Consider the following 24,153-nt stretch of genomic DNA (forward strand, 5'->3'; position numbering starts at 1 on the left):
GGGCCCCAAGATTTCTGTTGCCAGCCCTGCGTCCAGCACCCAACTGCACCTGTACATAATTATAAATTGATATGCCACTCTCCTTTAGATTGTAAGCTCTCACAACCAGAGCCCCTATCCTATTAATTGAGGTAATTTAACATATTTTAGCCCTATTACAAAACGCTCTTCCCCCTGATACTGACACTTATCTGGGATTATGCTTCAGGTGCATCCAAAGCATAATCCTCAATAAGCAGCCGTCGAACTGCAATACACATGGCATCTGGAACTTATCCTAGATCCCTCGTGTTATCCCTTGATCACAGGTCCTTTTTGGGATGATAAAAAGGGCTGCGATTGGATGCCGTGATAATGACCATTGGTCATAAATTGCAATATAAGGTTGTTTTTATTGGCAGAAAACAGATTGCATCTCATTGGATACCCCAAGCTTACTGCGGATACAGAAATGTTTATAAACCTTGTCCATGTCCTGCAATGTTCTGTACTGTAAGTCACTTTTCTCTTATTTTATTCATACTGTTTCTGCATATGTACTTTGTAAGGCGAGGCAGACCCCTTGGGGTGCCACATAAGTAAAGGATGATAATAATAATAATAATAATAATTATTATTATTATTATTTCTGGAATGCAAGAAGATGACTTCTCCAGTCACACTGAATAAAATACAGACACGCATATCATCAAAATTGGTCACAACTATAGCCATTGCACATTTTGGTTTACAGGCTTCCTGTGGCTTCACACCTAGTTTAATATATGAGGTATCTTGAGGATAGAAGACTAATGTTCAGACATAAACAGCATCCAGCCCTGGAAATAATGGAACACAACTACAGTACATATATATCTTTGCTGTTGATATAACTTACTTGAACATGAGCCATCTGGCATCAGCATGTAGCCATTAAGACAATAGCACTTGTAGCTGCCGTGAGTGTTCATACAGCGATGCTCACAGGGACGTGGCTTCAGACCGCATTCATTCAAATCTGCAAAATACATTTGATTCAGAAATATGCGGACACATAGATTGCAGTGGTTATATATATATATTGCCAAGGGAAAGAGTCTGAGCTGGAAAATGAAATGAGGTTATTTGTAGTTCATGCGCCTTACTAGGACATGCTATAACCTTACTCTGAGACCAGAGAATAGAGCAGATAATACAGGAAACCAGCAGCACAATGGGATATTAGGTAACATGTACAATATAACTATGCTGACAAGGATGTAACACATTCATTGATGGGGACTCAAGGGTTTATTTTATTATGAGAATAAGCTGATCGTATCAGTAGAGTTCTCTCTCTCTCTCTCTCTATATATATATAGTACACTTACCCCCCCGTAGAAGGATGAAGACCAGCACTCAAACGTAGGTTTAGGTGAAGAAAAAGCGTGTTTATTCCATATAATCAGGTAATAGCAACACGGGCTGTCCCGACAGCCGTTTCAACTGGGCATCAACCAGTTGTCATCATTGGAGTGCCGTCCTGTTACCCATTCATCTATCTCTATATATATATATATATTTATATTGAGGAAGGTGAAAGTTTGACTACACTACTGTTTAAAAGTTTGGGGTCACTTTATAGAAACTACCTTATTTTTTAACTAAAAGCACTAATTTATTGCTGGTAAATGACTATTTTAGCTGCAAATGTCTGTTATTTTAAGGGATATCTACATAGGTACAGTATATAGAGGCCTATTTACAGCAATCATCACTGCAGTGTTCGAATGGTACATTGCGTTTGCTAATCGCGTTAGCAAAACTAATGGATTATTAGAAAACCCTTGTGCAATTATGTTAGCACAGCTGAAAATGGGTTTACTCATTAGAGAAGCTATAAAACTGGCTTTCCTTTGAGCGAGTTGAGTATCTGGAGCATCACATTTGTGGGTTTGATTATACTCTCAAAATGGCCAGAAAAAGAGAACTTTGTGTGAAACTCGACAGTGTATTCTTGTTCTTCTACATGAAGGATATTCAATGCGAGAAATTGCCAAGAAACTGAAAATTTCCTAGAACGGTGTGTACTACTCCATTCAGAGAACAGCACAAACTGACTCTAAACAGATCAGAAAAAGAAGTGGGAGGCCCCGGGGCACAGAGATTGGGGAGAGAAAAAAATCACAAACTTATTATGCGGGTGGACCCTCTTTGTGCACTATTAGTATTCAATATTTCGATATGCGAGGGTGTGCTACTATAGACATAGAATGAATATATTGGGGAGGACAGGGAAAGGGTGTCTTTGGTTGGTGCACCAAAAGAGAATTTAATAATAAAACATTACTTTTATTGGTTTCATTAAAATAGTTGCGAAGATATAAAAAAACACGAAAAACACATAGGACAACATTGAGTGATTTAAATAGGATATAATATATCCTCACCTAGTGGGACCCCACTTCACACTGTCCCTGAATAATTTAATAATTTTATAAAGCACGCTGGTTGAAATTTAAGAGTGGAAAAGTTATGTCTGGTATTGACAGTCTTACAGTGTGTATGCCTTATCCAGGATGTAACAATTATCAGATACAATGTATATATTCCTGGGGCTCAATATGCAGTAGCGATAAGCACCTGAACACAGGTGTGATCCCGTTTCAGCGCTACCGCTGTGCCCCGGGGCACAACTGAGCAAGAAGACAACTACATTATAGTTTCTAGTTTGAGAAATAGATGCCTCCCAGGTCCTCAACTGGCAGCTTCATTAAATGGTATCTGCAAAATGCCAGTGTCAACATCTACAGTGAAGAGGCAACTCCAGGATGCTGGCCTTCTAGGCAGTGACAAAGAAAAGGCCCCATATCTGAGACTGTCCAATAAAAGGAAAAGATTAATATGGGCAAAACAACACACATTGGACAGAGGAAGTTTGGAAAAAGTGTTATGAACAAAGGAGTTCAAGTTTGAGGTGTTTAGATCACACAGAAGAACATTTGTGAGATGCAGAACAAGTGAGGAGCCTGCAGATACCATCCAGGAGACCATATACTGTAGCCTTTACAAGTTTCAACTACTGGATCTGTCACTTAATGAGAAAATTCTTATTGGAAACTAGAGAAAAGTCTTATTGGAGACTAGAGAAGTGTCTTATTGGAGACTAGAGAAGTGTCTTATTGGAGACTAGAGAAAATTCTTATTGGAAACTAGAGAAAAGTCTTATTGGAGACTAGAGAAAAGTCTTATTGGAGACTAGAGAAAAGTCTTATTGGAGACTAGAGAAAAGTCTTATTGGAGACTAGAGAAAAGTCTTATTGGAGACTAGAGAAAAGTCTTATTGGAGACTAGAGAAAAGTCTTATTGGAAACTAGAGAAAAGTCTTATTGGAGACTAGAGAAAAGTCTTATTGGAGACTAGAGAAAAGTCTTATTGGAGACTAGAGAAGTGTCTTATTAAAGATTAGAGAAGTGTGTTATTAGAGATTAGAGAAGTCTCTTATTAGAGATTAGAGAAGTGTCTTATTAGAGATTAGAGAAAAGTCTTATTGGAGACTAGAGGAGTGTCTTATTGGAGACCAGAGAAAAGTCTTATTGGAAACTAGAGAAGTGTTTTACTGGAGACTAGAGAAAAGTCTTATTGGAGATTATATAAAAGTCTTACTGGAGACTAGAGAAAAGTATTATTGGAGACTTATTGTTTGTGAGAGGGCACTCCACAGGACCTGTCTTGACCCAGTAATCTAGCATTCACAATTTGACCATTTATCATTTTTCCTTCTTCCAACACATCAATGTACTAACTATTCACTTGTAATGAGATAATCAATTTTATTCACTTCTCCGGTAAGTTGATTTAAAAGTTCTGGGTGTATATGTTCTTTAAAGTATTTATTTTGTGTACATTGTGTACAATAATTTATTGAAACACATGTTTTTTGTTAATTTTGCAAAACCTTGAAAGGTGAAAGGCGGCGGTACGCGTCCTACGATGTTTTAATACCCCCACTATCCACGTCGGCGTGGAGTTGAAAATAGAAAGTGTGGCGAGCGCAGCGAGCCACCGAGCCCGAAGCGTGGCGAGAGCACGCGGACAGCTGTGAAGCCCGCGAGGGGACGTGGATACCTGTGAAGGTATCCGCGTGCGCTCGCCACGCTTCGGGCTCGGTGGATCGCTGCGCTCGCCACACTTTCTATTCTCAACTCCACGCCGACATGGATAGTGGGGGTATGAAAAGGTCGTAGGACGCGTACCGCCGCCCCTCGCGGGCTCGCTGCGCTCGCCACGCTTCGGGTTGACGTTGATCGTGGGGTGGCGTTAACAATTGGGGTGGCCATTTCACACTTCAGGGTGCCTATTTGGCCTCTGTGGCCCATTTAACATTGTTTCCTATGGAAAAATCGGGTCAATTGAGGCATTGAACAGGAAAATCGGGTCAATTGAGACATTTAACATTGTTCCCAATGGGAAATCACGGGCATCGCGTCGGTCGCATCGCACCCGATTTTTTAGTGCATTCAATGCCCGCGATGGCCACGATGGGCGCACTTCTAGGTAAAGAGTACCGTATGTACTAAAGTATTTGGACATATCCGCTACCAATCATTTTGGGGACATAGTTAATATTGGACAATCCAGGATCAAAGACAATGGGTGACTATAATACTCACCATTTATGCACCTTCTTGCTAGCTAGAAAATATATCAGCATACTATTTTTATTCTGTATACTATATGTTTCTTAAATTATGCACTTTTATATTTACATTTTTACTGTTGCTTTTTAGTGCACTCTTTTTCCTATATGTTACAGTTTGTATTTGAAAATTTACAGTTAGGAGTGAATTGGTTGGTAATTTATTTCTTTCCACTTTATCACTCTCGAAGGCTTAATACATCTGCTCTAAGACTGCTAATATTAAAAAAGGACAAATTATACCATTTGTGTCATCTGTAACATGTGTTATCCTTTTTAGCTCCAAGGGAATAACACCACTTAAAATAGTGGGCTCATTTACCAGGAATGTCTTCATTACTCCTGCAATTTACAGCAGGTTACAAGAGGTTACAGCTTGCAAGTGATTTTAACACACAGATGTTACTGTGTAATATACAGGCATATATATATCAGTAAATACATTTGTTGTTTTGTACAGAAAGAAACAATATTGCTTGATAGGTTATGCCCCTTTCCCACTGCAGCCTTAAAACGGTATTTTGCCGATTTTTGAGGGCAAAATACCGTTTAAGGCTGCAGTGGGAAAGCGCCAGAGTTGAAATACCGTTTAAAGTTAAACGGTATTTCAACCCGTTTTCAGAGCAGGGTTTTGCACGGTAATCTACCGTTTAAGATGGGGATGCATCTTTAAACGGTAGAGATGATTGCTGATTTTTTTCAGCAATCATCTCCGTGTGTGTACGCTGCCGGGCTGAAAGATTAACCACTTTCAGCCCGGCGGTACGCCCCGCTGCCCTCCGCCCCCCCCCCTCCCCCTCGCCCCCGTCCTGTTATACCCCTTTTACACCTTTTACACGGGTCCCGTGTAAATGGCGGTGTACATGGTCCCGCTGCGGGTGCAGGCACCCGCAGCGGGTCCACAGCATGCAGCGCTGGGCAAGATGTGCCCAGGTGCTGCGGGAGGAGGGGGGTCCCTGCTGCTGCTGAGGGGAGAGGGGGTACCTGTCAGCCTGACACGGCGCTGCCGCTGCTGTATCTCCCCCCCGGCGGCCGCTGCCGCTGCTGTATCTCCCCCCCCGGCGGCCGCTGCTGTATCTCCCCCCCCGGCGGCCGCTGCTGTATCTCCCCCCCGGCGGCCGGTCCTTGCGGCGGATGTACAGTCAGTGTCGGCGGTCCCTCTGGCGCAGGGGAAATAGTACTTATTTCCCCTGCGCCAGAGGGACCGCCGACACTGACTGTACATACGCCGCAAGGACCGGCCGCCGGGGGGGAGATACAGCAGCGGCAGCGCCGTGTCAGGCTGACAGGTACCCCCTCTCCCCTCAGCAGCAGCAGGGACCCCCCTCCTCCCGCAGCACATGGGGACAGCTTCCCCCCTCTACCCCCACAGCACCCGGGGACAGCTTCCCCCCTCTACCCCCTCCAAGCTGCCTGTCTATCCTTGTTGATAGATATATATCTATCTATATATATATATATAGATCTATATAGATATATATATATATATATATATATATATATATATATATATATCTATATAGATCTATATAGATATATATATAGATATAGACATAGATCTATATATATATATATATAGATCTATAGATCTATATATATATATATATATATATATATATATATATATATATATATATATATATAAATATATATATATATATATATATATATATATATATATCAACAAGGAAAGACAGGCCTGACCCATTGTCACAGGCACTAAACGTTTTGAAGAGCTAAAACGTTTTACCTGCAATGGCAATGGTACTTAAATGGCATTTGAAACTGTAATCTGCTGCAGTGGGAATGCTAAATACCATTTAAGATTACCTGTAAACTAAAACGGGTCTGCAGTGGGAAAGCAGCATAATACTGATCCAAGAGCAGATTAAAAATAGAAAATACTGTGAAGCCCTTTTTTGCAATAACCAGAGGTGCTTAGTAGGTGACCAGCTGCTCTTGGCTATTCTAGCTAGAAGCCTGTGAACTAGAAATTAGGCAATTGCTTTAAAGCTGGGTACACACCTAAAGATTTGTCTGTTCAATCTGTCCGGTGGGAACAAAAATCTGGTAATGCATGGGATTAAATGACATTCAACCATTCGCTCCCAAACACTGGAAATGGACAAAAAACATTGTTTAGAAAATTTGTTAAATCAAATGGATTTAACCAATTTTTCTGAATGACTGCTATCTGTTTTCCAGAGACCAAATGTTCAATTCTTATTTGCTGTCATACATTAACAAATTTTTGTTCACACCACATAGACTGGATAGATACATTTTTGTATGTACCCAGCTTTAATGTTAAGATGGGTACACACAGACAGATTTATCTGTCCAATATGTCTGATGGGAACAAAAATCTGGTAAAATACGGGCGCAGGTGACAGTCAACCATTTGCTCCGAAACCCTGCAAATTGGATACAAACGATTGTTCAGAGAATTTTTTTAAACAAATTTGTCTCAATGTCTTTTGGGTCTGATTCAGGGTTGAAAAGCAAAATCTTTCTCAAATAGGCAAAAATCATGTGCACTACAGATGGGGAAAATGCAACGTGCAGAGAGAGTTGGGTGAATTATTTTGTTTATGTGCAGGATAAATAATGACTGCTTTATTCTTACACTGCAATCTAGATTTAACTTTGAGCACATCCCAACAAAATCTAAATCTCCCTGCACAACTTGCAGTGCACATGGTTTCGTCCATTTGAGAAAGATTTGGCTTTGTGATCAACTCAAAAAGCAGGCCCATTGTCGTTGAGACAAATTGGTTAAAGCTGTTTGACAAATGTATCCGAACAAAGCAAATGGTGTATTGAGATTTGCTCCCATACATAGCTTGGGCAGATAAATCTTTAGTGTGTACTCAGCTTATGTGTTTTAGCAGAACTGCCCAGTACAATAAAAAAAAAGTTACGGTTACTCAACTAAATGTTTCCTTGGTGCACTATATGCCCTGTGTGCCCTGGCAAGAAGGGCATGCTGGCACTTCTAGTTCCTAAAGTATCATCATGTCCTGGCAGCCATGGGGACACTGGAGCCTTTAGCACTACAAGTCTCAGCATGCTCAGCTAATCAAATTACATAGATAAAATGGTAGTTATTTTTCCTTGCTACCACCTCAAACCCTTGGTAAATAAGCAAAGAAAACCAGACAGAATAGTCACTTGTGAGTGGAAAAGCATGGCTAAGGACAGGAAATGTCAGGCATGATTCTACAGTTGCTTGAAGAATGCCCAAAACCAAATGAGCTCTTTACATTTATTTCTTTTGGCTGTACTGTCCACAAACACAGCTAGCAATCAAGAATAATTCAGAAATATGATTCTGTGAAGTTTAAAGTTCCCAAGATATTATAATATACAATTTATACATACAACAGATCAAAATAGTATTCTGTTTCTGACAATAAACAGTTTTACAATCATAATACTGTAATTCAAGAATGTATTTAGATACATTCTCATAAATGGATGGTAGGATGAAGAAAATGTTTTCCCTTTCATTTAAAGGGGTTTCCCACTTTTAAAACATATCAAAGGCACAGGGCCTGATTAAAGTGTCCAGGTGCCAAACACATGTAACCCCCCATTATAATGCTGCTAAAGACATATGTATGAGCTCTCCCAGATTCCCCAGTCATACTGCCCATGTGCATGTAACAAAGGTTATACAACTGGCATGTATGATATGATGCTTGTGGCGTGTGAAGGAGACTTTGACTTTAGGCTGACCAGCTGGCACTGGCTCTAGCACAATGTACAGTACTTGTTTCCTAGAACGGCGCCACCGATTTTGATTGTAAGCATCGGGTCGGAAAAATCGCGTTGATCGCATCGCATGCCAACCAAATCGCATGTGATGCGATCGACCCGATTTTTACATTGGAATCAATGTAAAATGGTCCCTGAGACCAGATTTTGCATTGATTTTAATGTAAAATGCCCCGAAACACCCCATTTTCATAGAAAACCCCCCTGATGTTTCAAATGGCCCCCATTGTTAACGCCATCCCGGTATTGACGCCAACCCGAAGCATGGCAAGCGCAGCGAGCCCGCGAGGGGCGGCGGTACGCATCCTCCGACCTTTTCATACCCCCACTATCCACGTCGGCGTAGAGTTGAGAATAGAAAGTGTGGCGAGCGCAGTGAGCCACCGAGCCCGAAGCGTGGCGAGCCCCGCGAGCCCCGCCAGGGGATGCGGATACCTTCACAGGTATCCGCGTCCCCTTGCGGGCTTCACAGGTATCCGCGTCCCCTCTCGGGGCTCGCCACGCTGCGCTCGCCACACTTTCTATTCTCAACTCCACGCCGACGTGGATAGTGGGGGTATGAAAAGGTCGGAGGATGCGTACCGTTATTAGGGGCCGCGATGGACGTGACCAACGCGATTTTCACTTTTACTGGCAATTGAGCTAGTTAAAGACAGAAAATCGGGTCCATCGCGTCCATCGCATGCCTTAAGTACCTTAACTTAAGGCATGCGATGTACCCCGATGGGCGCCGTGCTAGGAAACAAGTACCCAATGTACATTAGGTAATGGTTCCATCAGTAAGTCACATCGGCACAGCTATCTGGCAATCACCTTAACAACCAGGACAGGTGATAGCTAACAAGCATGGAATAAATTAGCTCTCAATTTTTTCTCCTGCACCTGTCCTGCTGCCCTAGGCCACAGCCTAATCAGCCTATTGGTTAATCAGTCCCTTCAAAGGCAATAAGCCCTAAATACTATGGTATCAGAGTTTATGTCTATTTACCATGAATGACAGCAGTACATGCACCACCAGCTGTACTCCTAATACCCCTGTCACACCTGAAAATGCAGGGACCCACCGGGGAATACGGTCCAGGAATCTTGCCGGGGCATTACCGGGTTGGCCCCTTTCACGCCAGGTGTGGGAAGGAGGTGGGGAGGAGGTGGGCAAGACTCAGGAGGCTGGCAGGAGGTGGGATGGCGGTGGACAGTACTCACCCTGGGTTGCTGGCCGGGGATCCAAACAGGTGGCGGGAGCAGATGACAGGTCAGACAGTGGGCGCATATGACACAGCTCTCCGGCTGCAGTGAGGGCGCCGGAGAGCTGCGTCATCTTCATTTGCCATCTGTCCTGTCATCTGCGCCTGCAGCCTGTGTGGATCCCCAGCAGGACCGCACGCACCGTGGACCAACAACCCGGGTGAGTACCTCTACCCCTTTCACACCGGCCAGGAACCCGGGTTGAATGGTCCATAGCAGGGTTGAAATCCTGGGAACCATTCGCAACAGCGCTAGATGCCCAACTCAGGAATTTGGCTGGTGTGACATGGCAGGAGACGGTGTAGTATACATATTATGTTTTTATTAACTTACATTTTCCATTTTAATTTACTTTTATTACATATCAGAAATATCTGTTTTATTTTGTTATTGTATCTGCAGTGACCAGGCTTCTAGTGCAGCGCACACATTGCTCACCCTGTCAACCGCACGCCACCCCCTGCTGCTGCTCGCCCCGCCAATCAAATGGGAGCCTGAACACTTGAGTGCTCGAAAGCGCCCCAATAGCCAAGCTAGCTCGAACACCGGAATATCCGAGCACCCGAATGTTTCAGCGCACCCAAACAGCCAAATGCCCGAGCACCCAAATGTACCCAAGTGCCCTAGTTCCCAAATAACCGACTGACTGAACACCTAAACACACTCAAATGCCCAAGCGCTTCAACTCTCAAATACCCAACCGCTTGAACACGCCTGTACATGCCCGAATACTCAAGCGCCTCAACTCGCCAAAGCACCCCAACTCTAAAATACTCGACCGCCTGAGCACCAAAACGCGTCCAAACGCCCCAACTCCCAAATACCCGAGTGCCTGAGCACCCAAGTCCCACAGATCTTTGACTGTGTATTCTGATTTTCCCTGCAACAGGGAAGATCAGAAGATGTACAGTAGCTAAAGATCTGCAGGAGTGCACATTGGATTGCGATTGTTCACGATCCTGAACAATTTGCTGTAAAAATGGGCTGGAAATCGGGCCTTCTGCATAAAAAATTTAAAGTGCCAATTATTTACTTTGCAAAACCAGGTTGATTTTGCCATGTAATTGATTGCCACTTTAAAAAAAAATGGAAACACTCTCCCAAAATCTCTCACTTTCTGATTCTCACACCCTATTACATTTGGCCACATATTTTTTCAGACTTAATTGATTAAAAGGTCCCATGGTATCTAGACAAATGAATTGAGACACATCAAAGATAAATGGCAGACGTCTGGGCATTATTTCACGGATGGAACCTTGACAATTGCAGTGAAATATTTTACAGTCACAGTTATATTCTAATAATAGTCTATATAATTAAAGGCTAACACTGCTCAACTCTATGGGGGGAATTCAAGTGTTTAGTGTCCTTGCAACCACTAGATGGAGCAATTCAGGTGTTCCGGCAGGCACAGCCACTGGCACTAACATTACTGTTATGTTGTCCATCATTTTGAGGGGCTGGTTAGGCTGGTTACATTATGCTATTTATGGACCCCCAATAGACTATTATTAAGAGGAATGGAAATTTTGTGAAATTGAAACCACTTTAATGTCAATAATGCAAGGAAAAGCCTCATTTATAAGATGGTAATTGTACAAAGTTGTACTCTATTGTCATATTGGCAGGTTTAAGAAGAATAGTAAAAATATTGTCCAGTAGATGGGCACAGCCAACCCTCATTTCCTACCTCCCACTTCTTTATTCTTTCCAATATTTGTTGGTTTGTATTGACCGATCCACAAACTTTCCGACACTCGACAGCAGGAACATTAAATTCCGACTGTCAAGTTACTGTCTGGGATGTCCGGGGCTGTCGGAACGTCCCGACAGTTGGAATGCCATATTCAATACCCCCCCCCCCCCCATGTGTCTTTATGTGAAGAGGAGAAATGAAAAGTTGTAATGGAGGACAGTGACCCATAGTTATATAAATCTACCAAAATATTAAACATGTATTAATTTATAACCATATACATAGTTGATTGAATACTACATACTGTACCTTGATTGCAACTTTTTCCAGTGAATCCAGGGAAACATTTACATTTGTTTGGTCCAACACATTCGCCATGCTTACAGTTCTCCTCACATACAGCTAAGAAATTAGACAAAAAAAAAAATGATTAATTAATGTCAATAATCATAATTCAACTGCCTATGTATGCTAAAATAATTGTTAGTATTTCCCTTAGGATCAAATAACCCCCAGAGATTCAAGCTCTAGTTTTTGTCTCTAGACTAAAACAAAAATAATACAGTATAAACACAGTAAGCATAGAATAAATACAAAATTAAGAATCTAAGATATAATGGGCGCACATCATTTTATTTATCTGTGGTTTAAATTGTGTCTTATTTAGAGCAGAAGAACGCAGTCCTGAAGTGGACAACTTATTTTTTACTAACCCTGTAGAAAAATCAAAAGAGTTTAACCAGCCATGGACCTAAGAGTTGGTTCTAGTCCTGGAAAAATGGTGGAAAACTACACAGAGAGCCCTCTGCTAGAACATTAACCATCCCCCTACTATGGAGCCCCGGCTGGGGTTTCCTTGCAACGTGGGTTCCCTCAACAACAGGGTGTTGTTGCATTTTAAAATTTTAAGCATTTCATTACAATGTGACACAAATAGAACACTTAGCAGTTATTTGGGTACTTGTGTATTTTGACGGCGCCCGATTTCAGCATCGTTCGATGAACGTATCGCATCGCATGCCATGTACCTGATGGCATGCGATGCGATTTTGACCCCCTATACGATGAAAAATCGTATAAGTACCCTAAAGGGTGCTTTTGAGCACCCTAATGGGTGCTTACAATGTTAAATGCACCCCCACGCCACCCCCCCACTATAAACGTGAACCCGAAGCGTGGCGAGCGCAGCGAGCCCGCGAGGGGCGGCGGTACGCGTCCTACGACCTTTTCATACCCCCACTATCCACATCGGCGTGGAGTTGAGAATAGATTAGTGTGGCGAGCGCAGCGAGCCACCGAGTCCGATGCGTGGCGAGCGCAGCAAGCCCCGCGAGGGGACGCGGATACCTTCACAGGTAAACGCGTCCCTTCGCGGGCTTCACAGGTATCCGCGTGCGCTCGCCACGCTTCGGGCTCGGTGGCTCGCTGCGCTCGCCACACTAATCTATTCTCAACTCCACGCCGACGTGGATAGTGGGGGTATGAAAAGGTCGTAGGACGCGTACCGCTGCCCCTCGCGGGCTCGCTGCGCTCACCATGCTTCAGGTTCACGTTTATAGTGGGGGGGGGGGGTGGCGGCGTGGGCGTGCATTTAACATTGTAAGCACCCATTAGGGTGCTTAACATTGTATAAGGACCCATTAGGGTGCTTATACAATGTTTAATCGCATTGCATCGTATGGCATTGTATGCCATGTACAATGGCATACAATTTGAAAATTGTATGCCATCGTACACTAACCAACGAAATCGCGTCGCATCACATACCATTGCATGCGTAATGGTATGCGATGCGATGGGCGCTGCCAAAATACACAAGTACCGTTATTTGTGCAGCCTCCACCAGAACACGTGACTTCATAGGCATGTCCATTTGTTTCAGTCCAATAGGACTGAACTCGCACACAACAAAACATGATTGCATAGAACACTAGTTCCAAACTTGGTCCTCAAAGAACAGCAATACTTCATGTCTACCAGGTCACCTGTGGATTCGTGGTTATGCACAGTGCAACTGTGGGGTGACCTGAAAAAATGTGAACTGTTTGAGGAACAAGTTTGGGAACCACTGGTATAGCCCATCGAAAAACACAATTCAGTGGAATACAGTTGTTAGTGTTTGATTGAGAAAAACCTACACAGCAATGCTGAACACATTTATTGTCACTCATACATTTTCCCACAGGAATATCCAGGAATACCCCTTTACTCAAGTTAATTATGATCACCGATTTGGCAGCCAACATGCTACAAGTATCTTAATAAACTTCCTCTTGTGTTCATAATTGCCTCTAACCAGTGGAAGTTCGTTCCAGATGCCCGGAGGCAAGATATATATTGGTGAACCCCCCCCCACACACACACATATACACAACACAACCCAATAAAATGTTATATAAAATATATATTTCTGTTAAGAAATATAGATAGATAACACATATATTTATCAGAACTCAGCCACAGAAGCAATATTTTTGGCTTTTAAATAACTGATTTATACTTGTATGGGGAGGAGAGGTGCCCCTTAAGAGCAGGAGCCCGGCGGCAGATGACTCCATTGCCTCCCAGAGTTCTGCCTCTGCCTCTAACTAGTTTGTTTAAAAGAGCTATACAGGAGAGTGAGGACAACAGGATATTTCAACTTCCCATATAAGAATTATTGGCAGCTCCAACAGTTGTGCAATCTATCACTTAAATGGTCACAGCCAGGGAAACATAAGGCCAGAAGACATGTCTGGATTTAATTTAAATAAGTTCAGCAGTGTTATATCATTAAAGTGTTATGCAAGGATTTTTTTTTCTTCAAGCAAATCTATACTGATTGATATTTAAAAATTTGACAAATAATTTTTTAAACAGAAACAAGTTCCTAATCTGATAGTCACCTTATACTGTGCCTTGCTTGCCTAGCATAGCATTCTGCTACATTAACCATTGCCCCTTGCCAGTTTCTGCAATACATACAGGCGGTTATTCTAATGAGCTCGGCCCCCACTCTTTCGCACGGGGGACCGATGTTTTACTACAGTGCATGCACATTTCTGTCCATGTGCATACACTGGGTGCGAACGGGCACGGTGAACTGCTAGTTTGCCGTCCCATTCGCACACACCACCAGTGCGGGCAGAGGGCATCAGGTAAGGGAAGCGCCCCTATGTACAGTAGTACATTGTGTAAATGTGCTGCTTGCACATCTGCTATTACCATATATAACACAGCTGTTGCACTACAAAATAGAATGGAAGCCATGTAATACAATAATGTGTGACCCGGACGGCCAGACCCACGACCTGCGCTGTTTGTTTTTTGGGAGGTTTTAAATTACAGTCTTTTCAGTTACTCAGTAAAGCAATGCCCATTATACATCATCTGAACTCCAAGCCTCTTCCCATAACACATTCATCTGACAGCGAACATCACTCACATTATTCAAAGTTTGTTTAAGATATGTGATCTGGTCCAAGTTTCCTCATTACGTAAGTGAAATAGAAATGAATATCTTGTAGATAAGTACATCATTTATAATAACAATGTTTCAATGGATTCCTGCAGAACTATATGTCTGCAAATGGCAATTAACCATTTTCACCCAAACACTGGAATACAGGCTAAAGTGGATGTTCAGACAAATTAGGTTAAATCCATATGATTTAACCAATTTATCCGAATGACCATTTTAGTTAATTTTCCAGCTTTTGGGAGTAAATGGTTAATTACCTTTTGCTCCCATACATTACCAGGTTTTTGCTCCATGCAGAAAGATGGGACAGATTAGGGGTAGTATTCAATGCTCTGACGGCGAGCTATGCAGGTGAGCAGTGCAGATAGCTCGCCATCACAGTATACAACTGTCTCCCCTTCAGACTCCGTTTCCACCTCGCTGGTTTCAGCGAGGTGGAAATGGCGAGTGTGCCGCAAAATGCAGCAGACTCACTGCATTTGTGGGGAACCTCGACGTTTAAGGGAATCCTCATCCTCTGATGGTAAGGATTTCTCCCAAACATTGAATATGGCGAGGGGGGTTGGATGGCGAGGATGGCTTTCCTGCGCCGAAAATAAGCCATCCTCTCTGTACAAAGCCCCTTCAAAGCCGTTCGCTGCCGCATTGAACACACCTAATAGTTTATATCCAGTATGCAATGGAACATACTTGGACGATTTGAATGACAAATCATCTACATTGTCTAGTACAGTGGTTCTCAAACTCAGTCCTCAGGACCCCACACAGTTCACGTTTTCCAGGTCACCTGGCAGGTGCACTCATTACTGACTGACACATTTTAAAAGATCCACAGGTGGAGCTAATTATTTCACTTGATGCTGAGAGGAAACCTGCAAAACATGCGCTGTGTGGGGTCCCAAGGACTGACTTTGAGAACCTGTGGTCTAGTATATGCACACAGTTGCAAGCTCCTATGGGTGGTGTGCAACATCCTCTGGTCGCTGATGCTGCACGGTCAATCAGATCATATCGTATGTAGTTTGGTGCACATTGTGTAATGTGTATGTGGATGTGTATGCGGATCACCAGACCATATGTTGTTCCATTTTCTCCAGTATTCTTAAAACAGGGTTTTTTATTGTGTATAGGAGTGATGATAAATTGTATAACAAATACAATATATCATTCGGTCATATGCGATAATGGACAATGGGGGTTATTCAGAGCTGATCACTGCTCTGCGAGGTCTCACGGCAATCGATTATTGGACTACGCAGGAATACGTAGTAAAGCGCACATGCACAAGGACATTCAGCAACAAAAATCAGGGAATTTTTATTCACAACCCGGTTGCAGTTTGATTGACAGGAAGTCACAGTTTGTGGGTGGTAACTGGCCATTTTTGGGGAGTGTCAGGAAAAATGCAGGCATGATCAGGCATTTCCAGGGAGGGCATGTGACATCTGCTCCAGCCTCGATAAGCCGGTTGCAGAGCTGCGGAAGGGTCAGGATTACGCACAGACTGGAAAAATCATTAGACGTTGAGTGAGTTGCGTATGGATTTACAGCTGTACGACAACCTGCAATATTTTTGCAAGCCATTTGCAGCCTTGCAAAGGGCGGGTTTTACTTTTGTCTGGGTGGCGACTGATCGCAGGGCTCTGCTAAATTGCACAGCAGTGAGCAGGTCTGAATAACCCTCAGTGTGTATTCTCAATATTGTAGGTTCTGGGCTCAAGAGAAACTGAATGTAAAATCGGATCAATGACAAGTCATTCAAGTGTGTACCCAGCCTTAGATGCTATAGGTTACAATGACAGAAATGTTATGATTTAGGATGACTTCTGTTGCTCAGAGCAACCTTATATATGCGTGCACGCTGGGGAGGAAATGGGCGGGCAACTGACATCCGGCGATGTCAGTTACCCCCCCCCACACACACACACGCGCATCACGGCTTCTTTAGCATGAGAACACCCAGCGTATTCATGTTAACAACCATGAAATGCTTGGCATTCCCAAATGCTAATGAGGCCACCCGGCGCCCCACGCCCCTCTACACCCCACCCCCTGTGTTGCATATGTATATGCGCACAGATAAAAAACATCGGCCCCCGTGTGAACGCAGGCTATATGCAAACGAACCTGAATAAGGTCCTGTATGCAGTAGGGTCATTTCCTTTTCAGTGAGTTCACAATAATTACAGGTTCAACACAATATGGATGCATAAAGCATAACCATAATCCCATACGTAATTGGCCTGCTAAGGAATACACATACACCGCTTACCTTCACACTGTCCTTTGTTGTTATGTTTCCATCCATAGCAGCACTGAACTTTGGTTCCATATCGACATAACCCAGGTGAATTTGCAGACGATATGGTCTGTCTATGTCTTCTAGAACTGCAAACAAAGATTGGCATTTGATATTAGAATAATAAACTACAAACAAGATTTTTTGCTGAAGGTTTTATAAACTTGAAGGATCTGATGCTGATGGCAATAATTATTTCTATGGATCAGCTAGCCAGACATTTCTATTACTGTATTTATTTTCTAGCACAACCTGTAGCATAGCATAACATTGTAGAGGCTGAGGGTGGTGTCAGATGTGCACTGTACACGATTGTGGGAGTGACACTGCATTGCTGACGTACCGTGAATATTACATAACAGATTTGTCAGCACAGTCTCAGTTCACAGTCCTCGAAGGAGATGAAGTTCCACCCAACACGGACACTTCCATTGGATCAGAGTGTGGTTTAGGTGGGACACATGTGTCTTGTCTATATCCAGAATGTCAACAAGAAGTATACTGGACCCTGGAATACCAGCAGAGACATCTATACGCTCTACTGAAACATTTCACATGCACCGCCACAACTGCAAACTAAACATGGTTCATAATATTACCAGTTGTCATGCAGACATATGCACAATGCTTTAATGTGTAGATTTTCCAGCGTTGCTGTTCAGGATCCCCATAGTGCTTGTCGCCATTGTGTATGATGAGATGCCAACTGAACTAGATACAATTTAGATGGATAAAGGCAGGGCTTATTCCCTCCAAAGCATGAGATGGCATAGTACAGATAGTAAGAAAAGAGGTTCAGCATATGTATATGGACAAACTATGGTAGTTAGGGCCGGAAGAACCCCTAGATTAGATGGTCAATTGTCTAGGTAGCCAGATTGTATGGGGTCCCGGAATGTAGGACATGATGGGTCCCATTCAGAGCAGCATACTATGGTGATATTTACATAGTTAAATGATTTAGCAACTTGAGCAAGCATTTCAGGAAACCCTTACAGCACATGCATTACACACAGTGTACACACAAAGGTGCTGTTGCCACCGGTTGCGGCCAATGACTTGTAGTGCATGCAATCTGCTTTCCCAGGTGTACAGCAGACCAGACGATTTGTCATAAACTGTTGGCATTGTAGGCATGCTTCATAGAAACAGGATAGCAGATGCACCTGATACACCATGCATTTGTTTTTAATATAACGCATGAGGTTCTTGGCATAGTATTAGCAAATAGTAAGAGCCTGCCCACCGCCTGTGGGACAGGTCCCTAACATTATAGGCGTTCAACCCTGGGGTGCAGGGCACCCCCAAAACCGCCCCATCTAAACCACCCCAGGGCACCACACAAATATATACTATGCCAAGGAACTCATATATTATATAAAAAATGTTATGGTGCACTTGCTATCCTGTTTCTATGTTGTAATACTAAGTCTCAGGTTGCACATCCCATTATTGGTAGCTAGGGTAGAGGTGGGCCCTCCAGCTGTTGATGAACTACACATCCAGCATGCCTTGATTCAGTTTCAGTCTGGTAAAATAACAAACCTAAGGCAAGGCATGCTGGTATGAGTAGTTCATCAAAAGCTGGAGTGTCGCTAATTGCCTACCCCAGAGCTAGAGTGAGCAGTCCAGGCCCCCTCCCCCTGAATAATGGAGTAAGAAAATATTGAATTAGGGAGTTGCAATGTTTTGGTGTACTAGCTACAATGCTTTATGTTAGGGGTTCCCAAACTTTTTGGAACCACGGCACCTAATGTATCACAATTTTTTCTTGTGGCACCCCTAGGCCAAAGGTTTGTTACTGAGAATTACAATAGTTCTGCTTCTATGTCATCCTTAGGTATAGTTATGTGGTGGGGAACATTAAAATCAGTGCTTGTTGCGGCCAATAATTAAATATGTGGATTGAAAGCCACAAGCACTGATTTTACCTATTCTATTGACTATAAATAATTGTAATTAGTCCTGGATCACCAAACCGAGGCACCCCTGCAAGTACTCCAAGACACCCCAGGGGGAGCCTAGGCACACAGTTTGGGACCCACTGCTTTATGTATTAAATGAAAATAACCAAGCCATAATATATTTTTTTGGTACTTATGTAGTATCTGGGCTGCCGATTTCTAAATCGGGTACATCGCATCGCATCGCATGCGACCATCGGATGCGATGCGATGCGATGCGATGCGATGACCCGATTTTTCCATAGGAATCAATGTTAAAATGGACTGAGTCCATTTTAACATGGAATTCAATGGGAAAAAGGGGTCCTTTTCATACCCCTACTATCCAAGTGGGCATGGAGTTGGATATAAACCTGTGGCGAGCGTAGCGAGCCACCGAGCCCGAAGCGTGGCGAGCGTAGCGAGCCCCGCGAGGGGACACAGAATACCGTCCCCTCGCGGGGCTCGCTTCGCTCGCCACGCTTCGGGCTCGGTGGCTCGCTGCGCTCGCCACAGGTTTATATCCAACTCCATGCCCACTTGGATAGTAGGGGTATGAAAAGGACCCCTTTTTCCCATTGAATTCCATGTTAAAATGGACTCAGTCCATTTTAACATTGATTCCTATGGAAAAATCGGGTCATCGCATCCGATGGTCGCATGCGATGCGATGCGATGCGATATCGCATCGCATCGCATCTGATTGTATGCCTTAACTTAAGGCATACAATCAAAAAATCGGCAGCCCAGATACTACATAAGTACCATTTTTTTTATTATTACTTAGGGGCTCATCGGTCTACTTTACTTTTTTATTATATTATGTGTGAAGCACTTCACCTAGGCTAACACAAACATTGAGGTAAAGTAAACACATATTTTCTGTCCATTAGAGATTCTAACATGATTATATTTAAGGAAGAGGAAGAAAACGTATCTCAGTTAATAACAACCATTCCCATAACTCAGTGGGAGAAAATAAGTGAATTTTTTTTTTTTTTTTAAGAATAAAAACTAACATGTGCTAACCTACTTTTAAATTGTTCTCTCTGGAAAAAGCCTAGAGAGTAAAAGCAGGTGGGCGATAATGGGGATGGGAACGGAATATGACTATGCCCTGCTCACTTGTGGCAAAGTGCACCAAACTGTGCATATCTGAATAGAGGATGGGGCCTAAATGATACAATTACCATAGAATTGCATCACTAGGCCCCCCCCCCTTTCTCTATTCTGCCCATTTTATTAGAACAGTGTTTTTCAACAACTGTGGCGTGGCCCACTAGTGTGCCTTGAGCTGTTCTCAAGTGTGCCACCCCGATCTAGAGATGCCCAAACCACCAATTCAATTGTTATTTACTGGTTTCTTCTTTTCATGTAAAGGGCCAATGTATTTTATTTTTGTTACCTCTGGGGACCAGTGTGATTGTTTTTTTTATATGGGGGCGGGGCCAAAAGTTTTTTTTTTCCCTGTGGGGATCTCATGGTGTGTGTTGGCAATTTTAAAATCTTATTTAGTGTGCCACAATTTACAAAGGTTGAAAATCACTGCATTAGAAAGTAGGCAGAATGCAAGAGGGGTGCGCACTCCCCCAGGGAGTGCATAGGACTGCCCCAAAAATCGAGAGCAAAAGGCAAGTATTAACTAACATTTCAGTTATAATTACATTCTCTACATTCTAGTCCTAGTAAAATGATTATAATATCCTTTCATTGCTTCCTTCTATGGTGGATATAGAGTAGACTGTAAAGGCCCATACACACTGGGTGACTTTTAGCTGAAAGTCGCTTAAAACAGCAGATTTGAGCGGCTCTCAACTCAAAGCCTCCCAGTGTGTATGGCCCAGTGCTGAACGATGAGCACTGCTGCGTGCTCCCGCAACATCGCCGGGAAAGCAGTTCATCTGCTGGTTATACCAGTAGATGAGCGGCTTTAGGGACCGCTATGCAAAGCCGTCCTCCCCCCTCAATCCGCGCCGTGCAGAGGGAAAACTGCTCAGTGTGTATGCACTGAGCGGCTTTCCCCGCAGCGATGAACGCTATCATCGCTGTCCATACACGCTGGGCATAGTCGCCCAGTGTGTATGGACCTTTAGTTTTCTGCCAAGGAATAAAAACAAGGTCTAATTTATTCTATGCTTCTTAGCTATCACTTCTTAGCTATCACTGTTTGTACAAACCACTCTTATGCTTGAAAGATATCTTGGAAACACTGGCCGCACGCTGATTGGCTGAATCTCAGCGTGCGGCCAGTGTTTCCAAAACAGAAGCGCTTCCGCATAGCCTGGCGGATAGCGCTCGTTATTTCTTATTGGCTGCAGGGACCCCCCGCTGCCGCCGCCGCCAGCTTTATATACACACAGCACCGCAGGACAGGTACCCGGGCGGCAAGGGGGGCGAAATACCGCCCTCCAGTGGCCGGCTCCCTAGGCAAATGCCTAGATTTGTAGTGGATTCTTCGGGTACCCCTTTAGCAGCCTGATGTTACTGCTAGGTTTTTGGAGGAGTGTGCGGTAAGTGCAGTTTAGGGGGACCAGTGTCACTTCTGCTTACTGCCGTGTTGCTGCGGCATCGCACATGTGTGGGGACACCGTGTACGTCTGCGGCTGAAGCAGGGACTCAGTTCAGTGGACCGGCGTCACGGCTGACCATGTAGCCGTAGACTCCGTCTCACTTACTCTTGCCGGGATCCCTCCTGCCGAAAAGAGGTTATGACCAGTACCTTGGGGCTCCTAAAACCTAGACTGCTCATTCTTCTCCTCAAAAATACCCCAATGCTAGGTCTAGTAGTGTCCATAGTTGGCAAGTTGCATTCATTGTATGTTTTTGTGTGAGCAAGCCCTATATGGGGGCATTTGCATAATGAGGGGGGGTTACCTGCTGGTGCTCCCGGTTCCTCGTACAACCCAAAAATTTACTGGCATCCATCAACAAATGTACACAAGTGTGTATGTGCATGTGGGCCAGATGCAATAAGCTCCAAAAGTGATAAAATGGAGAGTGACAGACAGCCAATCAGCTCCTACTGGCCATGTCACAGATTGTGTTTGAAAAATGTCAGGCAGGAGTTGATTGGTTGGCTGTTAATTACTCTCCATTTTATCATTTTGAAGCTTAGGGGGTTATTCTAGTTCACTCTTTCTGACAAAATCCTTCTTAGATGGACAAAACCATGTGCACTGCAGGTGGGGCAGATGTAACTTGTGCAGAGAGAATTAGATTTGGGTGGAGTTCTACTTCAAAGTTAGAGCTATATTGCAGTGTAAAAATAAAGCAGCCAGTATTTACCCTGCACAGAAACAAAATAACTCACCCAAATCTAATTCTCTCTGCACATTTTACATCTGCCCCCCTGCGGTGCACATGGTTTTGTCCATCTAAGAAGGATTTTCTCAGAAAGAGTGAACTAGAATAACCCCCTTAGTGCATCTGGCCTTGTATGTATATGCATTTTATGGGGCCGGTTTCATAGCATTTACAGCTGTTATCCCATTCATAGCTAATGTACGCAAATACACATCTGTCTCAGCCGGCAGGATTAAGATGGAGGATTTATATGGAGAGCCTTCCATATTCTACGGTCGTGCAGATTGGTTGCGTGCACTGACGCTGGCGCCATCAGAAATGTGTTCAGGATGGCGGATGCGACTGGCTCCAAAAAAAATTAAATAAATCAGTGACGCGTTTGTGTTTTGCTGCCAATCCCAGTATTTCCGGCGGTACTTGTGTATTTTGGCGGCGCCCATCGCATCGCATACCATAACACATACGATGGTATGCGATGCGACGCGATATCGTACGATAGTGCACGATGGCATACAATTTTGAAATTGTATGCCATTGTACATGGCATACGATGCCATACGATGCGATGCGATGCGATTAAACATTGTATAAGCACCCTAATGGGTGCTTATACAATGTTAAGCACCCAAATGGGTGCTTACAATGTTAAATGCACCCCCACGCCACCCCCCACTATAAACGTGAACCCGAAGCGTGGCGAGCGCAGCGAGCCCGCGAGGGGCGGCGGTACGCGTCCTACGACCTTTTCATACCCCCACTATCCACGTCGGCGTGGAGTTGAGAATAGAATAGTGTGGCGAGCGCAGCGAGCCACCGAGCCCGAAGCGTGGCGAGCGCAGCGAGCCCCGCGAGGGGACGCGGATACCTTCACAGGTAAACGCGTCCCCTCGCGGGCTTCACAGGTAAACGCGTCGCCACGGACACCTGTGAAGCCCGCGAGGGGACGCGTATAACTGTGAAGGTATCCGCGTCCCCTCGCGGGGCTCGCTGCGCTCGCCACGCTTCGGGCTCGGTGGCTCGCTGCGCTCGCCACACTATTCTATTCTCATCTCCACACCGACGTGGATAGTGGGGGTATGAAAAGGTCGTAGGACGCGTACCGCCGCCCCTCGCGGGCTCGCTGCGCTCGCCACGCTTCGGGTTCACGTTTATAGTGGGGGGTGGCGTGGGGGTGCATTTAACATTGTAAGCACCCATTTGGGTGCTCAAAAGCACCCTTTAGGGTGCTTATACGATTTTTGGTCGTATAGGGGGTCAAAATCGCGTCGCATCGCATCGCATGCCATCGGGTGCATGGCATGCGATGCGATGCGATCTGTTCGTCGTACGACGGACATCGGGGGCGCCGCCAAAATACACAAGTACCTTTCCGGCAAACACCTTTCCTGCCAATCACTTTACGGCTCCTGTGCAGTGTGGCAGATTAATTGCTCAACTGCACTAACCTCATCCTAGTGTGCAACTGCTGTATAAATCAGGCCCATAGATTGTAAGCTCCATGGGTACATGGAATGTGTGAATGACTCTGAAAAGCTGCGGAATATGTCTGCACCATATAAACAATGGTCAAACTACATCAGGTTAATAATAAAATCAGTTTGCAGCCCTTATTCCTTTAGTTCAGGGATTTTCCAAATTGTGGGCTGGATTCAGCTTTGTTAGCTAAGCAAAAAAAGCATGCAAATGGGCAAAAACATGCTGCACTGCAGGTGGGGCAGATGTAACATGTGCAGAGAGAGTAAATGCCCTCATACACTTATGCGGCTTCTC

At 44.1% G+C, this 24,153-nt stretch overlaps 1 protein-coding gene across 1 annotated transcript in view; it reads right to left on the reverse strand.

Annotated features, from left to right (window-relative positions):
• EGFL6 (EGF like domain multiple 6) overlaps positions 1-24,153 on the reverse strand; it is a 103,365-nt gene that overhangs the window by 60,156 nt on the left and 19,056 nt on the right. The window contains exons 2-4 of the mRNA XM_083174308.1: positions 17,111-17,226; positions 11,688-11,780; positions 878-997 (exon numbers count right to left, since the gene is read on the reverse strand). Of these exons, the coding sequence (XP_083030434.1) occupies positions 878-997; positions 11,688-11,780; positions 17,111-17,226 (329 nt within the window). The remainder of the gene's footprint in view (positions 1-877; positions 998-11,687; positions 11,781-17,110; positions 17,227-24,153) is intronic.

Source organism: Crinia signifera, chromosome 2, assembly GCF_055691185.1.
Source record: "Crinia signifera chromosome 2, ASM5569118v1, whole genome shotgun sequence".
Taxonomy (NCBI): domain Eukaryota; kingdom Metazoa; phylum Chordata; class Amphibia; order Anura; family Myobatrachidae; genus Crinia; species Crinia signifera.